The 21,330-nt window shown below is 43.2% G+C and overlaps 2 protein-coding genes across 3 annotated transcripts in view; one reads left to right on the top strand and one right to left on the bottom strand.

The window, feature by feature from the left end:
* ralgps2 (Ral GEF with PH domain and SH3 binding motif 2) overlaps nt 1–21,330 on the bottom strand; it is a 95,116-nt gene that overhangs the window by 15,430 nt on the left and 58,356 nt on the right. The gene's annotated exons all lie outside the window — the stretch shown is intronic.
* angptl1a (angiopoietin-like 1a) lies at nt 1,200–20,110 on the top strand. Its single transcript, XM_037769753.1, has 6 exons — nt 1,200–1,676; nt 12,287–12,533; nt 12,666–13,286; nt 16,856–17,049; nt 18,077–18,347; nt 18,942–20,110. The coding sequence occupies exons 2-6, from the start codon at nt 12,356–12,358 to the stop codon at nt 19,127–19,129; spliced, it is 1,452 nt and encodes a 483-aa protein (XP_037625681.1). The 5' UTR covers nt 1,200–1,676; nt 12,287–12,355; the 3' UTR covers nt 19,130–20,110.

Raw genomic sequence — 21,330 nt, 5'->3', positions numbered from 1 at the left:
GAAACGAGATTCAGCAGTGGCATTGCCTATTTCTCACTTTTCAGAAGAACATTTTAGTGGATTGTTTAGATGGAATAACAGAAAGTTTACGAGCAGGCCGCCATGTTGTTTCCAGGGACTAATCAGGTGCATTACACGAGAGGGTACGTCACCGCTTGGACGGCCAGTTGAGTGAAGCAGCGCGTCCCCTAGTGTCCTCGCCGGACCCGGTGGACATGTACCGCTGGATTTAACATTATAGACATGACCACTGACTATTTGTGTAACAATTTAGCCACAAATTTGCAGACTGATCGTACACGGTCCAGACATATACTCGGTTTTAACCGAGTCTTTGTCGACTAATCAGTCGTTTTGGTCTCAAGCTTCGGTTATACTTTCTGCAAAGGCGGCCGCATGGACATGAGCGGATTTGGAATCGTTACAATGAAACGTTTGGATCTTTTATACTCTGAGCTGATTTCTCCACGCGGCAAACAGACATTCTCAAAGCTCCCGAAAGTTTTCAATTTTTGCCACCTATCTGCGTCCGCGTAGTTGGAAATATTTGGATGTGCTCGGAAGAAAACCTGCCGCAGGAACCTCTGCGAAGGGCCGTGTCTGATGAGGTGACATCACTTTGGTCGTGCGGACACTCGCGACCCTCACGGATGCAGCAAGCATGAATCATGCTTTAGTTGACTAAGATGATTAGTCAGTTTTTATGCTCTTTTCATGCTGAATGACTTATTTCCAAGGAACTTATGAGCACATCTCTGGAAAACACCAGATTTAAAGCAGTGCTTTTGTGTGATTGTTTGTGGAGAAACTCAGTTTCACAGATCTGATGAATGTATGAACTCAACGTTGACCTTTAACTTTGCTGCCTTCTTGGCAAAATCATCGAAAAAGAGATTTTTTTCTCAATGGATTTTATCTGGTTAAATAGCAGTAAAATAAAAAAGGAGAAAATCCAAAAAAAGAGGGGAATTGTGGGTTGTAATGAAAGAAAGAGGGGTCAAAGTAGTTTGTGTCGGTGCCCCCAGACTCAGCACAAACACTTCTGAATTCAAGCAGGTCTTGTTTCATTTCACTCAGCTCACTTTCTTCTTCTATATAAAGAACCAAGCGCTCATTGTTGAGGATGGGAAACTTAATGAGGCAGCTCTGTTATTCTCTTTTTCTGTCTTTTTTCCATGAGAGTGACATCAGAGGTAGGCTGGGCCGCTACAAAAAGAAAAAATAGAGAGGAAGAAAAAAAAAAAAGAGAGGCAATCTCAAACTCCCACACCCTCATCCCCCTTCTCCTCCCCTCTCTTCCTCCTTCCCCTCCCTCCTCTAGTCTCCCCCATCCTTTGTGAAAAACTCAAGGCATCAGTCGTCAGAGCTCAGTCTGTTGAAGTGGCCGGCTCTTGAACCGAACCATGCCTCAGCCCGGGCCCCAGGACAGCTGAGTCCACAGAGAGGAGCTCATCTTTGGGGAAGTAGGGCCTCGGCGAAAAAAGACTTTTCATATTGTGATTTTTTCAGCTTTGGGACAGAAGGAGTGAGGAGCACCTCAGAAGACCGGGACAAAGAGGCAACAGAGATGAGTCCTGAGCACTGCAGCTCGGTGAAGACACAACACAACACACACGTGAAACTATAACTGAAGGAAACAACACACACCCCCCGCTACTGGTAACAAAACAAAAAAGGTAAATGATGCCTGAGTTCATTCTGTTTCCAGGTTTTGTTGTGTGTCGACATGACAGTGACTGTGTGTGTGAGTGTGTGTGTCTGGGCAGCTGTGAGAGCTCTGGCTGAGAGGTTGGAGAGGTTAGGACGTTTCGTGACTGGAGGCTCCGGCTGCAGACAGAAACATTTAGCAACGCTTCTTTGGCTTTCCTCTGGAGTATGAGGCCGGGGATAGTCGGAGTTCAGCATGCTAAGAGCTGCATCATGTGTATACAGTCAACAAGTAAGGGTAAAGTTAAGGGTGTGTAGGATGCCATTTATATGTGGCAAAATACAGGAATGAAAACGGTGCTTGGTGATTTGGGCATTTCCATTGTGAAGAGGGTACATTTTAATAGAAATAATGAAAATGTTGGTGTTGTTTTCTTTTATATGTAACACCCCAACTCTTAGTATGCATCTAAACTTTATACTACCTGACCTGAAGAGAAACAGAAAGCTTAAGGGGTGTGTAGGATGCCAATTGTGTAGGCAAAAGAGAGGAATTAATTTGTTAAGTAATGGAGCTTGGTGATTTGGGCATTTTCAGAGTACATTTTAATAGAAAAATATAAAGAAAGAAGTTGAATAATGATGGTTGTTGTACCCGCAGACTGTTAAAATGCATCTAAATTATACACTAAGTCTGACCTGAAGAGAAACAGAAAGCTAAAAGGGAGGAGAAAGAAAAGTAGGGCATTCCAGCAAAACACTTGAGGGAGACGGATCTGATCTGATGGAGAGATTTGAGCTCTGGAGCCAGGCTTGTTTATTTTTTCTTGGCTTTCGGTTTCCTAATTGAGCACCATCTGAGCTTTCGCCACTGACACGAGGGTGCAGGGCGGCGAGTTAACCCGGTGGAATCGGGGTTAGATCAATAATGTCACGCCTAATGAGGTGGTGACAAGTCTCTCAGCACTTGCTTCTCCTCGTTAAAAACATGTGAGATCAGAAAACACATCGTAGTTTGTGAAATCCTTAAAAGTTAGTCCCATTCACAGGGTCGTGGCGATACACTTTAATCCAACCCTAACCACATCCTCTATCAACCACTCCCCATGGATAATATGAGGCACTTCAGTCTCAACCTTGCCGTGATAGCAAAAAAGCTTTGAACACCAACCACATCAATCTGGAGCGCTTCCATATCACCAACTCAACAATTATCTTCAAATGTTTTCGCTTACGTCCCTGGCCTGTTGGTGGGGTCTGTGGAAAATATTCTGTTCGCTACAAAGCCACATCTGTGAATGCTGTAAAACGACCATGAGAGAGAGAGAGAGAGAGAGAGGACACACACGTATGAGAACATGCACTCTTCAAAAAAGCTCGAAGGAAAAAAGGCCAAAATGAGGGAATGGCAAAAGGCTAAGAAAACATTTCATGAGTAGAGTAATAAATCACAAGATCAATACCTCCAATAACTCAGCCTGGAGAAGGAAAAAAAAGAAAGCTGAAAAGATAAAGAGAAGGAGCAGCTGCTGGAGAAATATATCCAGAACATTGTGTGCTTGGAACTCGGGTTCACCTGCATGGGGGGACAGGGCCTGGGAGACTGCTTTAAATGGGTCATTATACAACCAATCCAGACATTAACTAACCATTCCCATTACCTTCATCCAGCGCTATACATCACAACAGACTCCGTTTGATGTCTTTCCTATTTTAAGTTTTTAAAACTCCCAGGACAAGCCAATAAACTGCGGTCAGGTCGTGCATGTATGGTCGCCTGTCGGAAACAGTTAACCGCTGCCCTCCTATGTTGTAACGCAGCGGGAGATTGATGGCTCACTCAGCTGGCCCAGCACCAGCCAACTTGTGGTTTTTTTTGGGGGGCGACGGACATGTGGCCAATCGTATCTCACTGTGCGACCTGAGGCTGTGTGTGGACACAGCTGATCTTATCAGTACTAGGACACATATAGAAGCAGATAACACACACGCTGGATACAGACATTGGCTTGTCTAAAAACACCCTGCTCTCGCGCTGCGCTGACTACATGCGGTTAAATCCAACCGGAGCTCAACAAACCGGACACATCGTATCTCTCAAAACCTACATTATGAGCTGTAGGGCAGCCTGTAGCGGGCTGATGAATCACAAAAACTGTGAGTTAAAAAAAAAAAGTCAAGGCTGAAGCTCATTTAGAATCCCTCTAATGAGAGCTTGGACACAGTTGAATGGACAGGTCACCTTAGGGAGGTAGAGGTCAGCCTGGAGGTCAGGACAAATAGACAGGAGAGGTGGAGGTATGTAATTAAGTAAAGCCAGCGGGCAATCAGCCTGTTATGCCATGTGAGTGTGAATTTACGAGTTCTTCCTCGCTGATTCAACTAATAGGAAGCATGTGAAGTCAGAGGTATGGGCTTACAGCTGCATTGGGTAGAAGCGGAGCAAATATGATTAAAAAAAAAAGTGATCAGAGCCAAGCTGGAGCCTGCCGTCTCTGAGCAGCTGTCAATCACTCGCGAACTCCGATCAAACGGTCAAACTAGGCAGCGCTGATCAAATATGAATCAATACTCTGTTACTGTAATGCCTATTTCTCTCCTCAAATGTTTCCAGAAACATCTTGTAGTGTACTGTTTAGCTGTAAAACGAGAAAGTTTGTGACCCCGGCAGCCATGTTGAGATCTGTCGAGGAAATACCAAGCACCGCCCACCAGCCGGAGCACAGCCAATAGGAACGCTCTCGCTCTGAAATGACCTGCGATTGATTGAACAAAGCCAAGAGGAGATGCAGAAGTCTCTCTCAGAGCACTTGAATTACAATATGCTGAAAGGTTTTTATGTCCAATGATGCCAAAAAGTTTCTGCCTACTGCAGCTTTAAGGTGAGGTGTGACTCAGGGGAGAAATAACACAGAGAAAGATAGAGTGCTTATGAGTGATCACACCTTCCTGCAGCCAAACAAACATTATATAAATGCTTTAATACTCCCATCCTCCCGGCTCTCCTCTCTCCCCTGACCCTCCTCCAGCTCTCTTCTAATGCCTTAGCGGCAGCATGTGTTCGCTCATGGCCAAGTGTCACTTCACAAGAGAAAAAGCCACCTGAGCGGGCTAAGTAACAGCTAATCTGTCAGCCTCAGTATTACAGTACTGGGGCAAGAATTAACATTATGCCGGAGTGTGCGTACAAGGAGAGTTGTGTTTGTGTTGAGGGGCAGGATGTGTTTGTGTTGGGATGATGGGGAGGGTGGGGGGGGGGGGGCGTGGGGGGCGTGGGGGGGGGGGGGGGAGGATGAGTGTCATGGAGTGATGGAGGAGGGTGTTGGAGAGTTGAGAGTCCTTATCTTAACAAAGTGTGACAGATAGAGCGGGACGGCCTTACGTGAACTCTGGATGCCTCGGACGCAAGAACGACGTGTTTGTGCATTTATGTGTGCAAAAAAAAAAAAGAGGAAGAGGGGGAACCCGTTCTCCACAAAGACCGATTGATTGCAAAGGTTGTGGAGCGGACGGTTGAGGGGGTGAGGTAGAGGAAGGGTGGGGCTGCACCCTAATCCCACATATAGACCTCTGACCCCCCCCCCCCCCCCTCCCCAACATCAGCCCACATGTTTAGAGTTTCATTACAGAATGGAAGGAAAACAGATGGGGGATGTGAGGCCTCGGGGGAGGAGAGGGGGGGGGGGGGGGGGGTAATACAGCCTCAGTAATACAGCATCATGGAGGGAGACAACTCAGTAGCTGGAGAGCAGGAGAGCAGGAACCACTTCTGGGCTTTTCATTGAGTCGGTCTGTGCTCTAACCACAGGCTTCCTAAATAGAACCACTTAATCTAACTCAACTTTGTTTTTCCACATCATCCGTCATTTTTGTATTCTAGCTCGAGGCTCCGGTCTCAATTATGAAATACAGAGAAAATCCTATTTTAGGCTCTTTGTATCCAGCTTGATTTCCCTTTTTAATATTTCCAACTTGCACTGTTTAATGAGGAGATATTAAACAACTCCATTATATTACTGGCAATCCTGACATTTATCCAGCGATATCTCTGGAAAAATAAGCTAGGTTCATGCTCGCCGTACTGTAGCTGGCGCATCACCAAAATTACGTCATCATGGCTTTCACGTGGTGCGCAAAGTTGTCGCGGTGGTTTGTTGTGTTGCTACAACTGTTCATTGAGAGACCACAGGGACAGTTGGAAAGTATGTGACCATGCTCCTCTATAATTTGGTTTTCACGTTTTTCTCAAGTTAAAGTCTTTTAAAAGCACCCTTAAAAAATAAAGATGGAAATAAAACATGTCTGTGATCTTCTGAAATCTGATCTAATCAGCTTGAACACACCTTGGAAATCATCAAGACTCATAAAATCAGTTTTCTGCAACAATTAGGAACATTAAGTGGCCATTTTGAGAAATGTCTGCCATGGCCCTTAAATGCAGCGCCCCGATATCTATATCTTTTCATAACATATAAACCTACGTCTTTGCCAAATGCTTTAATCGTAAAATGCACAAATGTTATGAATATTTCAGCTGAGCTGACCCACTATTAATACTCTACCATGATGTATTACGTACTCCACCGTGGTAGCAGGATTTAATCTGTCAGGTTTCTACAGTTTTGTTGATGAGGCTTTTATGACTTTTTCCTTGTTGTTGTTAGAGCTGTACTTTTACTACTTCTTCCCCGCTCATGCTGCGTTCACCTCTCGAGCCCGCTGTCCTCGATTACCTCACATCTTTGCTCTTATTTTAATTCCATCCTTTACTCCAAACTAGTCAGACTATTTCTCAGCTGTCAGCTCTTCATTTCCCCCTCGTGGCTCTGTAACTTGTTTTAGCAAAGCACAAAAGAATGAGTCACTTTGATGGACGGAGCGTAGTATACGGAGTGGACGTGTAACTCAGCAAACGGTGGCTGGTGACATCATGTATGGATGAAAGGCTGCTCTGGCTGCGTACCAACAGTAGAGCTGGCTGAGCTCCATGTTGTCATGTAAAGCAGAGCTGCTGTTTTATTCTTGCTTCAAATCCAAACCTTCACTCACACCCGCGCCCCCCCCCTCTCTTTCTTCTGACCAGTGATGATGTGTTGTGTGTTTGAGGGCATTTTGGACTAGTTGTGGGAAAGTCTGAGGACCAGATGGGGGAGTGGAAGCTGGGAAATACATTGGTTATGAAAATATAAATCAATTTCTCTCCCGCTTTTTGAACTGCAATCCATCAGGCTGCAGACGGACACATCAGAGCTGCTAAATCACTGCAGGACACCAGCAGCTCTGAAACCCACACAACAGTCAACAGATGATTCTGGCAGGATGAATCTAAATGTTACACTCTCGTGGGCTCTAGTTCATGCTCCTCACCTGATGCATGCATGAAGAGTCCAGCGCACCAAACAGATTCACCCAGCTTGTGTTTTATCACATTTATTTAGCACAGGAGTCTCCATTGTAGCTCGCTACCTGTTTCTGAGTGGCTCGCTAAAGATTCAAAGAATATGTACATAAATGTAGTTTGTCTGTTTAAATTTCTATCCAATCAAATTCACAGACAGAATGATTATCTGCCAATCAGCTGTCTATTAAACGAGTTACGCTGCAGTGACGCCTTTACATTAGGCGATGTTAACAGACTAGCCAGCACACACCAGATTTGACAATGACCGCAGAAAATAGCAAGGCCAATAAAAGGCAAAAAATATAACATTTTCAAGAGGGATGTGTAAGAAAAACGGTTGTAGACCTCTGATTTAGTGTGAGCGCAAAGCATCAAGAAAGAAACTATCAAGTATAATTATCTTACTTTCTGTGCTACCTTCTTCTAAGACTCCGTTATATATGATGTACACATATAAACCGTGCCAGTTTGTTTGGTACACCAAGCTAAAACTAATTCAGTCCAATAATTCAACAGTTCTGCAATAAATCCTACCTTCATGAAGGTTATAATAGTGGGGTTATATTAGAGATGTTGATTCAACTGTATGGTAATTTTGGAGGATATAGTTTCTGGTGCTGATGGTAGCGTTTACTGACTGCTGTACTAGACTGCATTACTAGGTGTACATGAGTACAACTGAGTGTATGTTACAAGTATAATAAATACTGTATGATAGTGATATACAACAGCACAAACCTGCAGTGAGCCAGTTTTCCACGGAAGCAGCAGTTTATACCGATTGTTTATTAAGCGGTTTGCTTTGGCTCAGATCAAAAAATGCCTGCGTTCTACATACAGAGTAACCTGAACCACCAGTGAGACATATGGATGTCTCTCTGGGGTAACAACCAACATCCATTACGCTGTTTAACCAACGAGGAAAAACACATTTTTCCTGTCTAGCGGTAATGTAAGCAGCCGTCTAGCTTAATGAGTTCTCTGGTCATTTCCTCTCTGACGACATGAAAAGAATTATTTCTGTGTCCTACTCGGGCGCAGAGCTAATCACCGTTAATGTACAACATCTACACAGAAAACCAAGGTAGACGAAAGCCAGTGGCCTCGCTATATACACACACACACCTCCACATAATTAAAGCCAAACCCAATCTGTGGGCTTTATCGAGGTGTAAAAAGAGCAAAGGAAGTACGCTAGAGATTAATACTGCCTGTCTTTAGACTGTTCTTATAACAGCCATGAAAATAAATTAAACCACAGCTCAGACAGACAGACAGCGGGGAGTGAGGACAATTAAAAAGCCACTGTCATACGTCTCCTGACTATTGATAACTATTAGCTGGGTGAGGAACCAGCAATGCACTTAGGGAGACTTATGAAGCTAATACTGTTGCCAAAATATAAAGCAGGTAGAGTTAGAGGCCCGTTGCAAATCCTTATTCCACACACTGGTTTCACATGGATGTTATGGAATACAAGAGCTGTTTGTCGGTGGGGCTGAGCCAACAAGAAATGTAATAAATCCTACTCATATTAAGGAGAAAATTACTCTCAATTTCTCTTATTTGCTGTGCTGCTTACTGCAGACTTTCATATGTATTTGCAACCTGCTGCTTAAGCGATTTAGCTGTAACCGAAAGACCTGGAGAGGAAAGAGAGGAAGGAACACGGAACAGAAGAAAATATTCAAAAACTTCAGGAAAGGAAAGTAGGAAGGGAGGGAGGGAGGGTTTTAAACAGGGAGGAAAGTAATTAAATGGAAAGAAACAGACGGAGAAAAGAGCGCAAATTTGTCAAGACTAAAAAAGGAACGGGAGTATTTAATCTACAAGAGTTATGTTGCAGTTATGTTCAGGATACCTGGCCAGGATGGGAAATATTACCCATTTTCTATCTCTCTCTCTCTTCTATCTTTAATCCACTGCTACCTGTGCTATCCATTTAAATCTTTGTGCTTGGTTCCAGCCTCACACACAGTCACTCCTCATCTCCTTCCCCTGAAACATGTGAGGGAACATTGCTCATTCATGCCAAGGCACACTGCCCTACACATGCTGCACTAGTACATGTGAGCTAAAAGTGAACTTTAATCTTTGTGGGCGGATGGAAATAAAATGGTGAATGCACTGAACTTGTATTACCGTGTCATAAAAATGCATATACAGACGTACATAAAGGAATGGCACAGTGCTTCCATTGTAAGCTAAAACCAGATTCAGTAAACAGGCTGGTCTATCGGATTCAAGTGCAGCTTGTTAAGAATCATCCAAATGGTGCCATGCATGGACTTTTAGTATTTGTTGCATCTGAAAAGTGGCAGATGTGAGCTATTGTTGGCATAATGGCCTCTTACATCTTTGCTGACCTAATATAGTTGGTCAAGTAGGGCAGCACGGTGGTGCAGTGGTTAGCACTGTCGTCTCACAAGAGGGTCGCCGGTTCAAACCCTGCCTGGGGCCCTTCTTTGTGGGTGACGTACCATGACACGTGATTGGTCCCTGGTTTTCTGCTTGTTTCAAACAGGAAACAACATGGTGGCCTGCTCGCAAACTTTCTGTTATTCCGTTTAAACAATCCACCAAAATCTACGTCTGAAAACATTTTAAGCAACAAATTTTACTCCCACAGACGAGCACTTCATGTTTTCCGCTCAATAGCCTTCCCGGCCCCTGAGAACTTGAGCAGTGTTTCGTTTCGGTTTGTCGGGGTAGAAAAAAGAAGCCGCTCTGCTTGTTCTGAGGAAACGCTGTAAACTGTGTACCTTCAAAACACATCGGTGACCTCTTCACGTTCCCTGGAAAGTCTTTGATATGTTGTGGTTCCATGAAAGAGATTAGGCCCCTGGCACTCACAACCACCACCCAAGAGGAAATCAGCGTCCAGAAGACAGGAAAGAGACGGAGAGGAAACAAGAAAGAGATTGGAAATGAAGGAGGTGATGGCTGATGGATGAGCTGTAATGCTGTGTGAGCTGCTCGTGCTTAGGGGACGTGTGGACGATGCTATATATGGAGACTTTATGGAGCTCCCAGCAACAGTAGAAAGCCAGTCATAGTTTGAAAGAGAAGAACTGATACTGCTGACTGTTAAAGTCATCAGCAGCTCTCTCTGAGGTCAGCAAGGATACAGTACCTGGTTACGCTGTCAAGACACATCGGCTGCTGGAAAAACACATGACCATGAAAATGGATAACGTCTCTGGATAGTCATACACACACACACACAGTATTCAATCATACAGACGGACACACGAGCTTACGCAAACCGGCAAGATCTGCAGATCAGCAGTACTAGATGTAATCCTGTCCTTTCTCGACATTGTTCCAAGTGACAGAATTGCCAGAATTCCTCAAGAACCACAATGGCGTCATATGGGAGACACACAGGGCCTGAGTTTCAGGGTGGAGGTAGGACTTAATGATGTGGCACTGAGCAAAGAGTGGCTCAAGAGTGATGGAGTGGATTAGGAGGGCTAGACGGTCTTGGCCTTGTGCAGGCCCGGGCCTGGGTGTTAAATGGAGCAGTGTATGCGTCTATGTGAGTGTTTTTGTGCTTGTGCATTGATGAGAAACAGAACTCGAATCAGCAGGGATAAGAAGGAGCGCCAGCAGTCACCTCTCATAGTAGAAAGAGCAGAAGACAACTCTGCACACGCTGTTTTCCTTTCCTTCATCTCACACCCCCGTAGTGACTGCCTGTATGTGTGTGTGAAATCTTTCAAGTGAAACACAAACACTACCTCCTGCTAAACATTCCTGTTGAATGTATGGAGCCACGTGGAGCAGTGGGCGCTCAGCAGTGAGCATATTTAACCACTCTCACAGGAAGCTGCATCGGAATTAGGGGTCAATGTGTTTTGCTGGGAGGGACAATAAGGTCAGATCTAGGAACAGGAAGGGAGGTCTTGAACCCTCTTAGAGACCTTTTTGACCATAACGATATAAATCAGAAGCCAAGTGTGAAGATAAATCACAGATTAAAAAGACTTGCATGCTGACAGTGATGCTTGAATCAATGTTGGAAAGAAGATGCAGATGTAGAAACGGAGACTGAAACCAACGGTGAAGCAGTATGCCCATATCGAAAGCAGTGAAGAGAATAGGGCTGTCCTCGACCAAAGAAATTCTTAGTCGACTAACACTCATATGATTTTGTCAACTAATCGATTACTTGATTTAATCGACAGATTGTCCACAAAGAATCACGCAAAAGTATCACTTTAAATCTTGTGTTTACCAGAGATGTGCTCATAACTTTCTTGAAAATAAGTCATTCAGCATGAACAAAAGTATAAAAATGACTAATCGACTAAAGAAACCTTAATCAACTAAGACCAAAATGCCAGATTGGTCGACTAAGTGGGGACAGCCGAAGAAAGAGTGTATTTTAGGTGATATCAAGTGTCTTAGTTAACATTAAAAGACTATTCTCATCCTTCTTCTAAGATTGATACAAGTGACAACATCTGTTGTTTGAAAGTCTGAATGTTCTACATGAGCTGTAGTAGTTGTACAGCCCGTGTTAGACAAATTAGCCTCTGAAAAATAAAATTTAGTGCCGCAAACCTGAGTTAATGGGCCATTAAACTGCACCAACTCAGGTACAGTGACTGTTTGGGAGGGCAGGAACTACAATATGCCCCAGAAACAAAAACTGGAACTAAGTTCCTGGTTTTCTAAAAAGAGTTCCTGGAATAGTTCCTGTCGACGAAAAAACAAGACCAGGATGCAAGACAAGAGGATGGAAGTTTGCTAGAGAAAATAATAATTTCCAGAATAAAAACACATGAAGTAAGAGTGAGGGCAGGTACCAAAGATAAAGCACAGCCAGCAGCCACATGGCTCTTTAATATGGGGGGGAAACAATAAGACCTCAGAAAAACTGGGTGTCTGTCAGCAGGAGAACTAACTGAGACAGAAAGCAGACCTCGTTCCGTGGCCTGGATAACAAATGTGTTCTCTCTTTCAATCTTTCCACACAAACAAACTCTACGTAGAACAATGACCTGACAACTGTGCTACCGCACCCCGAGTCAACACCCTACAGTACACAAGAACTGATTGTCTGTGAATATTTGAAAAAGTGTCAAATACCAGTTCATTGAAATCTTATGGTAGTAAGTTCCTCTGCTCTGGAACAACATATAATCAACACCCCTGCTGTTAACATTCCTTTTGTTAGCCTTTGTAAACAAAGACGTGTCTGTTTCCAACTCTTAAGATCTTGTGTTCTTGCAGGGAGGCCTGGAGGGGACTTGGAGGGAGCACCAGTAGCCGTCCATCTATCCATCTAACCAGCCAGCAGCGATGCAGGGGCTGATGTGGAGCCTGTGTGCCCTGCTCTGCCTCTCCCTCTGGGAGGGAGGTTATTGCAGGAGCTCCAGGGAAGCCCGGAGGACTCTCCACAGGAGTAAAAGAGCCCCCATCGACCCAGATGCCAAAAAATGTTCCTACACCTTCCTTGTACCTGAGCAGAAAATCACAGGTTCAAAAGATAACTTCTTTTTGTAATTCACTTTCAGTTATTAATCATATGGCTGTCTTCATTTCACTGTGCTTTTCTAAAAATCTAAATAGCTTCTTGGAAACCTCCTCAATAATTCATATGTGTCATCAGGTCCAATCTGTGCCAGCACCACGGGCCCAGAGCCAGACAAGGAGAGAGTGACCCGTATAGACATTGCAGATGTGCGGGAGGTGCTCAACAAACAGCGGCGTGAGATTGAGACGCTGCAGCTGGTGGTGGATGTGGATGGTAACCTAGTGAACGAGATGAAGCTGCTGCGGAAAGAGAGCAGGAACATGAACTCCAGGGTGACCCAACTCTATATGCAGCTGCTGCATGAGATCATCAGGAAAAGAGACAACTCTCTGGAGCTGGCCCAGCTGGAGAACCGCGTCCTCAACGTGACCTCTGAGATGATGCGACTGGCTTCGAGGTACAAGGAGCTGGAGAGCAGGTTTGCCACGATGGCCGGGGTGGTCAACAACCAGTCCGTTCTCATCTCCGCGCTGGAGGAGCAGTGTCTGAGGACAATGGGTCGCAGTGAGCTGCCCGTAGTACCCCCACTGGTACAGGTGGTACCGCTGAATCTACCAGTTAACAATCGGTTCACCAACGAGATACAGAGGGACAATAACAACCGGGCCTTCCCCAGAGGATCACGCATGGAGTCCCCTACTGCAAGCCCATTTGGAATTGATCCTCCACCACCGCAGGGAACACTTACCTCTGATGGTATGTACCAATTTTAAAGTGGCAGGGTCGATGATGAGGAAATAAGTGCATGAACACTTAGATAATTATACTTTAGTAGTTGTGTGTACAATCAATTGGGACAATTACTAAGAACTGTAATTCAAAACCTTTTAATTTCTCGCAACAGTTGGTATTGCTGAGGCACAGTTGGTTAATTCTTGGCATGGTACAGAGGCAGTGAAATCATACATTCCTATGATTCCCACTTGGCCGTCTGTATTGGCTGCACGGCACTGAGCATATGTACTAAATTAGTAGGATGTGGATTAAGGCCTCTTTCAACAATCTTAAAGACTTCAGAGAGGGGGAATATATATCTACTGCAAAGTGTTCATTCTGTCTATGCAAGACATAATGGGGCAAGGTATAGTCAAACAGAGCACACATCTGATGGACTAGTCCACCATGTCTCAGACCCCTAGACAAAGCTATCAAATCAGATACTGTAGATGAGGTTACTCTGGACTTTTCTCACAGAGATCTGACATCTGAGCAAGATCACCTCCAATATGAAACCAATTAGCAAGGTTAGAACGCTACTTGGAAATGACTCCTAAAAATTGGTCATGGCCGCCGTATTTTGACTGGCGATTAGACTATGGCGGGGAATGTAGACAGAGGTTATGCAACCAGATGGTGAAATGGATGAAATCATCCACAACTTCCCTCAGACAAAACGGGAAATAAAAAAAGACCTGTTTGAATACTGACAATGGTTCACAGAAGAAATGTTCTCCCATGTTTGATTAAATCAGATATTTAAAGATCTGGTTAAATACGAGACTTTTAAGACTTCAGATAGAGATATCATTACCCTCCTGCTACTTGGTGGAAAAAGGCCGGTACCGTTTAACAAATCAATATGCCAGACTACATATATTAGCTCCTAAATGATGACATTGTTAATGAAGACATCAGCTTTCTGTCCCTGCCATGCCATTACAAAACAAACAATTAAACAGGTATTCTTTTTTAATGGTGATTTATCAATAGTGTTACTGCCTATATAGTAATAGGAAGTGTATATTTAATCCCAAGGGTCTGATGACCTTGCAATATCTTCAACCCACTTTAAAGGAATACTTCACCCACAAAATGACCATTTGCATATCAATTACTCCCTGTGTTAACTTGAATTCTTGTAGGAAACTTTTTCTCGCATAATTGATATACAAATGGTCATTTTGGGTGTGGAGTATTCCTTTAAGCACTAATAATGACAGGCCTTTCAAGTTCAATGAGCAGAGAGGCAAAGGTGACATATTTTAAAAGCCTCCATGCAGAAACAAAACCTAAGGAAACACAGAGAGGTGGTTGGGGGAGATAAAATGGCAGGGACTCCACTTGATGACAAAAAGGACTGAGTGTTCTTATGGTTATTTCTGGCAGAGCCCCTGGTGAACTGTAATTTTAGCGATGTATTAGTCAATTATAGCCCATTAGAACTGAGATTTCCAATGTAATCGGCCTCAGCTACTGTCATGGATGAACTGTTAAGCATTAAGCTGCTGCTTTCACAAGCTCTCTGCCAGAATCCATTTTTTTTGTCTCCGGCTGACACAAAGCTCTCAATTTGGACACCCCTGATTTATCTACAACCAAGTGAAACAATGGAAAGCCAGGGATGGATCGTGTTTGCTTTGGTGGCCGACACATCATCCTTCACCGTTTAATTTCCAGGAAAAGAAAAACAAATCCGCGGAAAGATTTCTACCGCTTGTCTCCATAAAACATATTTACCCGATTCCTAGTGATAAGGATGGGTACTTGTCCTTTGTGATGAATTCATATGAGATTTACATGGATGAATGTGCGCAGAATGGAAAATAGGTAAAAGTTTAACCCAAATAACAAGCCACCAAACACTACTAATAGGTTCTCTTCCATGTAGGTTCACGACTACTGTAAATACACATTGCCTGACCACAGTTTGGTCTAGTCGGGCTCTTTTTAAACCACTGTGGCTCGTTGACTGGATTTATTTTTAACCTCAACCTCTTACAGCTCTGTTTAAAGAAACTAACAAGAAGGAGAACAGGGGAATACTAGAGAACCCCCTCACTGACAGGTCTGATGAAGACATATCATTACTAGAAAAATACAAGCTTGTGCTGGGGAGTTTTGGGTATCTGTGCTGGGGCAACACAGTAGGTCCCTATGTGCTCCTACACTCAGCTGAGAAAACCATCTTCCATGAGCCTTTAGGCCCTGGAGGCCCCCGCACAATGCCGGTGTTCATACTGGTTTAATACATATATTCACACTGGGGAAAACAGAGGAAATAAGCTGGTTTGGGTTCAGCTGCTTCTGCTTTGGGTGCAGTGCTGCCACATGGCTTCACTTGAAGGCTGAATCTAGGTGAATATTAATTTAACAATTTAAACGTGCACATGTATGTTTGCGAGCAAAAGGCGATATTTTCCAAAGAATGTTACCACATTGATAGATCCAGACAGACCCAACGTTCACTCCCCTTTTCTCTTGTCTGCTGTCTACAGCGCCTAGACTGATGATGATGACTTTTGCATATGCAATAAAATGGAAGACATCTTGATCAATTCAAGGCACAGTATGATATATCTGTTCAGGGAGATAAAACGGACTATAACTCAGGTAATGGATGGTTTTAGTACGAATCAAGAGTCGGTAACAAGATATACCATCTATAAAGCCATTAAGTTATATGGTCATTTCTGGCTTTTTAACTGGCAGGTATAATTCATTTCAACATTTTGTTTCCCCAAGGGCGAAGCATTATCAACTACTAAACCCAAAATACTTGGGACACTGAGGAACATTAAGAAGATTTTCGTCATACTGATTGTGGAATATGGTGATATTGCAATAGAGTGCTCCAGGGATGAGTTATTTTTGTAGGCCAACCAGGAAGTTAGCATCTCCCTGGGTTCCCTCAATAAAAAGCCAATGGGATTTTTCCATTGGGTTTTGGATTATTGCATAAAATAAGCTCTGTGGCAAACAAACGTTGATGATACTTACACGTTTTGTTCCGTAAAATAATCTTCACAGATGAACACCACTTTTATGATTTTTGTAATTGCAATTGCCAGAATTAAAAAGTTAACGTTAATTTATAAACGAACTACACCACGGTTGCATGAGCGTGAGTATACACAACGAGGCTGTAAAGGCGGAGGAGTCGGCGTGATGAGGTTTAGTAGTCTCATTTAGCCACTTGTTAGCAACCGCCTTTTTAAAGACACATTAAGGCTTCAAAATTCATGAGTGAGATATTTACTGACGGATTATATATCTTAGAACAAAACGTTAAAATCTCTTCAGCTTGTGCTAACCACAGACCTTATGTCAGAGAACTAACTAAAAACCCATTCAAAAAACCCATTGAATTCCAGACGAGGGAACCGGAAGAGCTAAAACGCTAACTCATTTCCAGGATTTAAGGACTCATTCCTGTAGCTCTCTATAGGGATTTCTTTACATATCAAACATTTTAAATCAGACCCACTAGCACAATCAATTATTTTTTTTGTCTCCCTCTTTTTCTATAACCATCTTTCCGACCACAGGTCCCTTCAAAGACTGTTTCCAGGTGCGACAGGCAGGCCACACCACCAGTGGGATGTACCTGCTTAAGACAGAGGCCAACGATCAGTTGATCCAAGCCTGGTGTGAACACGGCCTTGACAACGGAGGATGGACCGTGTTGCAAAGGAGGAGAGATGGCTCTGTTAACTTCTTTCGGAACTGGGAGAACTACAAGGTAAGCTGAGGAAACAGTTAAGTTTGATGGGGTAAAGGAAGGGTTTAATGAGAATTAAACCTTTAGGGGAAGATATAAAAATATCTTTAAGCATAAGAGAGAGAACTGTGTTCACAGCTTTTCCTTTCCTATTTCCTAAGCGACCCAGTCTCAGCAGTTCATTCTGGGGCCACTAAGCAAGCACTTGCTCCGTCAATGTAAACAGCTTAGCGCTGGATTTCCTCACACCAAAATCACAGCCAAGAGCTGGAGCCAGGGACCTACATATAAATCTACGCAATCAGAGAGCCACGGTGGGCTGAGATGGAAATACAGCTCAAACCCGCTGGGAAATGATCCCCTTCATCCTTTTTCGTCTCATGCCTCAGCCTTTGTGATTGAGATGTGATCCAGGAGCTAACAGAGCAAGACGAAGGAACACAAAAACATGACACTGATGCACAGCTTGACAAAAACGTCTGGTCTCCCAGTTTTCTCTGCGACGACAAAAAAAAAATATATGGCAAAGGCAAGAGCTTTCCTCTCTGTCATAAAATTATATTTAGAAATCAATTCTTCCATGCTGTTTGGATTAGGAAGAGAAATGTGTTTCTGCAGCTCTGCATTTGCTGTATTTAACTATCCATCTGACTGCAGCCAAATCACCATTGTCCCCGCCATTCAGCTAATTCCTCTCAAGTTAGAATCCACAGATAACAACCTGAACACATTATCGTCTCAATGGGAAGCAGATTTGATTTAATTTTCACTGAATTGCAGGCACCAGACTCCTTTAAACTCAGCACTCTGCTAAGAAAAATCCTATTAACCTCGCTCTGCTTTACTGTTTGTGTTTTTTGGACACGGATTTGCCTTCAGTGACCACAGAATAAAAAAGATCTGCTCTTTCACCAGTTGGCTCGCACACAGTGTTGACTAACTCAAATTAACACTTCACTTTGTTGGTCTGCGCTACATTTCAATGGCATTTTAACATGAACCACAATTGACAATGAGTAACGAGAGGAACATGCTGTGTCCCCTACAGAGAGGCTTTGGGAACATAGACAGTGAACACTGGCTCGGGCTGGACAATATTTACAACCTGGGGAAACAGGGCGACTATAAGCTGATGATAGAGCTGGAGGACTGGACGGGGAAGAAGGTGTACGCCGAGTACAGCAGCTTCCGCCTGGAGTCAGAGAGTGAGGGTTATCGGCTGAGGCTCGGCACCTACCAGGGCAACGCCGGGGACTCGTTCAGCAGTCACAACGGCAAAATGTTCACCACGCTTGATCGCGACAAGGATGCATTTTCTGGTAAGGGGCATGAGTTCCTTTTTTAAATGGACCCCTTTGTGTTTCCTGTTCCAATGGTTGTTAATGCAGTAGCTGACAGGAAGTAAAGTTGGACCAAAGCTGTTGCCCTAGCAACAGAAAAGCAATGAAACTGTCTTTATTAGTAGTAGTGTACAGACCTGTCATAATAATTACGTTATCGACTTATTGTACCTCGTTCATTTTTACGTCAACAACTTAACGTACGATAAATAGATAATAGATCATTTTGAAGTTATCGACTTATCGTACGATATATGGACATGACCTCGATAATTTTTATGTTATCAGCTTATCGTATGATGACCTTGATTATTCTTGCTGACCTCAATATTGCCCGACGCGTTTACATGCAAGTTTGTTTACCAACATTTTAGCCAACATGATGCATATCAGGGGCGTGAAATGGTCTTAAAATGACAATAATATCCTTTATCGAACTTATTTTTGGGACAATACATCGTCCAACAAAAGTAGTTATCGTTACAGGTCTAGTAGAACAATTACTTTGAAGCTCCTTCTTTGTCTGTCCATCACACTCATCTTGCTTTATGATGTGGTGTCCCTCTCTACTAGGTAACTGCGCCCACTTCCATAAGGGTGGCTGGTGGTACAATGCATGTGGCCAGACCAACCTGAATGGCGTGTGGTACAGCGGGGGAGTTTACCGCAGCAAATTCCAGGATGGCATCTTCTGGGCAGCGTATGGAGGAGGTTTCTACTCCCTCAAGTCAGTCCGCCTCATGATCCGACCGATCGACTGAAACATTCCTTCAAATGCACCTCAAGTTTCCTTCCTTATCTTTATCTACCCATGAACAAAGACCGTAAAAGGCAGAAACCAGGAATCCCTGTCATCGTACAACTGCGCCTTGTAAAATATGAAAGGAGGAAGAGACGGTGGCATGTGGTTATGGCCAGACAATAATGACTCCAGCAGCCTGCGCAGTGGCTAGCTCCCAAGTTGACTATGAGATGAAGACTGATGCCATTGCCCTCCCTAAGTAACTGCTCTCCTCCACCTTCAGTCTGGAGAGTAATGGTCCATCGAGCTCCCTGGAATCATCAAGTATTACCCTCAAGCGTCCTATTTTACTCACTCTTGTATGTAATAAAAGGGAAATGGTCATTTATTAAAGACATGAGATTTCTTCCGAGCAGCTAATGGTGACTTTTTAAAAAATAGTGTCGCCCATACCAAAGGGTATTGGATGTAATGGGATGTTTAACCATAGTAGCATGAAAAAAATGATGAAATTTAAAGTTGTGTTGCCGGTTAGAGACCCTGACAATCAAACGGTTAGTGGACAGGATCTACCGTCTACTCATTTCTGGGTTTCGTCTGGACTTCAGGGGGTTCCTTCGACCCCCAGCAGAAAATGAACTTGTGCAACAGTGTGCTTGTCCGATGTGCATATGGCTGAGCTGGCGTTGGTATGTAAATATCTTTGGCGTTATTTGTGAAAGGTAATTTAAGAGGTGTGATTCTACTCAGGCCAAATGTTCACAATGTTGTCACTCTGCCATTCTTTGTTATTTATCAGTGTATTTATAGTAAGTATAGTCATGGCTGTTTTATACCAAGCCCTGTAACAAAACAATTCTTAATATGTTTTTTTTTTATCCCATGTAGAGATACATTAATGACACTTGAACACACACAAATCCAGAGTGGATGTCTAGTTGAGAATATGAGACATGCACTGCCCTTTTTCATGAAATTAAATCCTTTTGTAAACATTGAACGGTCTTTTACTCTTCACTCAGCTTCATATTGATGAATAGCAAGAGGAAAGTTTAAAAATGATTACCAGTTTGAATGTAAAACTTGAAAACTTACAGTATGTAAAATATGAGCGAAGCCTTTCTCTGTATAAAGGATGATACAATCATGATGAAACACTTCAAAGTTCTTTGATCTGGTTTAATAAACTGTCAACGCACTGAAGGACGTCAGATGGATTTAATAATTCAAGAAAGTGAGTAAAATAAAAATGAAGTGTGAGAGAAGATTCAAAATCACATTATTCTTGTTCTGAAAGGAAGAAGGATAAAGCAAAAGGAGAGGTTTGAAAGAAATATGTAAGGGGAGAAATGACAGCTTTGCAGAAGCAGATTGGACATTATCAGGGTTAAGACTGAAACAGATAACATGGAAGATATTATAAATGATGCTGCTATAGAAAAACTTAGACTAAAATGAAAGAACAGGAGAGACGGTAAGAGGGATGAAAGGTGAGAAAGGCAGACGGGGAAGAGGAGGAGGGGGAACATTCCTTCCACATAAAACTGTTGAGCTTTCCATTCCCTAAAATAAAAACGTATATCTTGAAATTGTGGCTCCCCTGTGGACCTTTCCCTCTGAGGAACTGTAAGTCAGAACAGATAGAAGCCGTCTGACGCAAACACCGCAGGAGGAGAAGCTCACCGACACATAGTCAACACATTTTTAGCTCAACACACAGTGAGCCAACAAAACTGGCAGGTAGGCTTGCTGTCAGCCATCTAAAATACTGTATATCCATGCAGTCCAAAGCACCTTTTCCATACACATGTGCTACTTGATTTGACTCGGTTTGACTCAGCGCGTCAGCCCAGCACGGCAGGGATTCGCGTCTCCATTACAACAGGGCTACCTGCCTGAAGGTGTGTGTAACCACGGCTGTGACTAGTGGTCCAAGGAGCAGCTGTAAAACCGTAGATAAACACATTACACTTCCTATATTCTTCACAATAAAAGTCCCCCTTTATTAGGGTTGTTTGTTCTCTTCCTCCTTGCAATATTAGTAGACTTGTTTTTAAAAGAATAGCCGCTAACAGAGCTCTGCTAATTCAGTGATGAACTCATATAATTTCCAACTAATTCTTCACAATAAAAGTCCCCCATTATTTTGTTATTTTAAAGCTTTTATTATGAAGCAGCAAAATCAGTAAATGTTGGGGTTTCTTCAGTGGCAACTTAGCA

This window comes from Sebastes umbrosus, chromosome 5, assembly GCF_015220745.1.
Source record: "Sebastes umbrosus isolate fSebUmb1 chromosome 5, fSebUmb1.pri, whole genome shotgun sequence".
NCBI classification, from domain to species: Eukaryota; Metazoa; Chordata; class Actinopteri; order Perciformes; family Sebastidae; genus Sebastes; species Sebastes umbrosus.
The sequence above is the reverse complement of the archived record's forward strand: the minus strand, read 5'-3'. Positions and strand labels throughout refer to the sequence as shown.

Bases quoted from the DNA above. Each gene is read 5' to 3' on its own strand.
- angptl1a (XM_037769753.1), top strand. From the start codon at position 12,356: ATGCAGGGGCTGATGTGGAGCCTGTGTGCCCTGCTCTGCCTCTCCCTC. The intron at 12,534-12,665 runs GTTCAAAAGATA...ATGTGTCATCAG, and splicing joins ACCTGAGCAGAAAATCACAG to GTCCAATCTGTGCCAGCACC. The intron at 18,348-18,941 runs GTAAGGGGCATG...CCTCTCTACTAG, and splicing joins CGACAAGGATGCATTTTCTG to GTAACTGCGCCCACTTCCAT.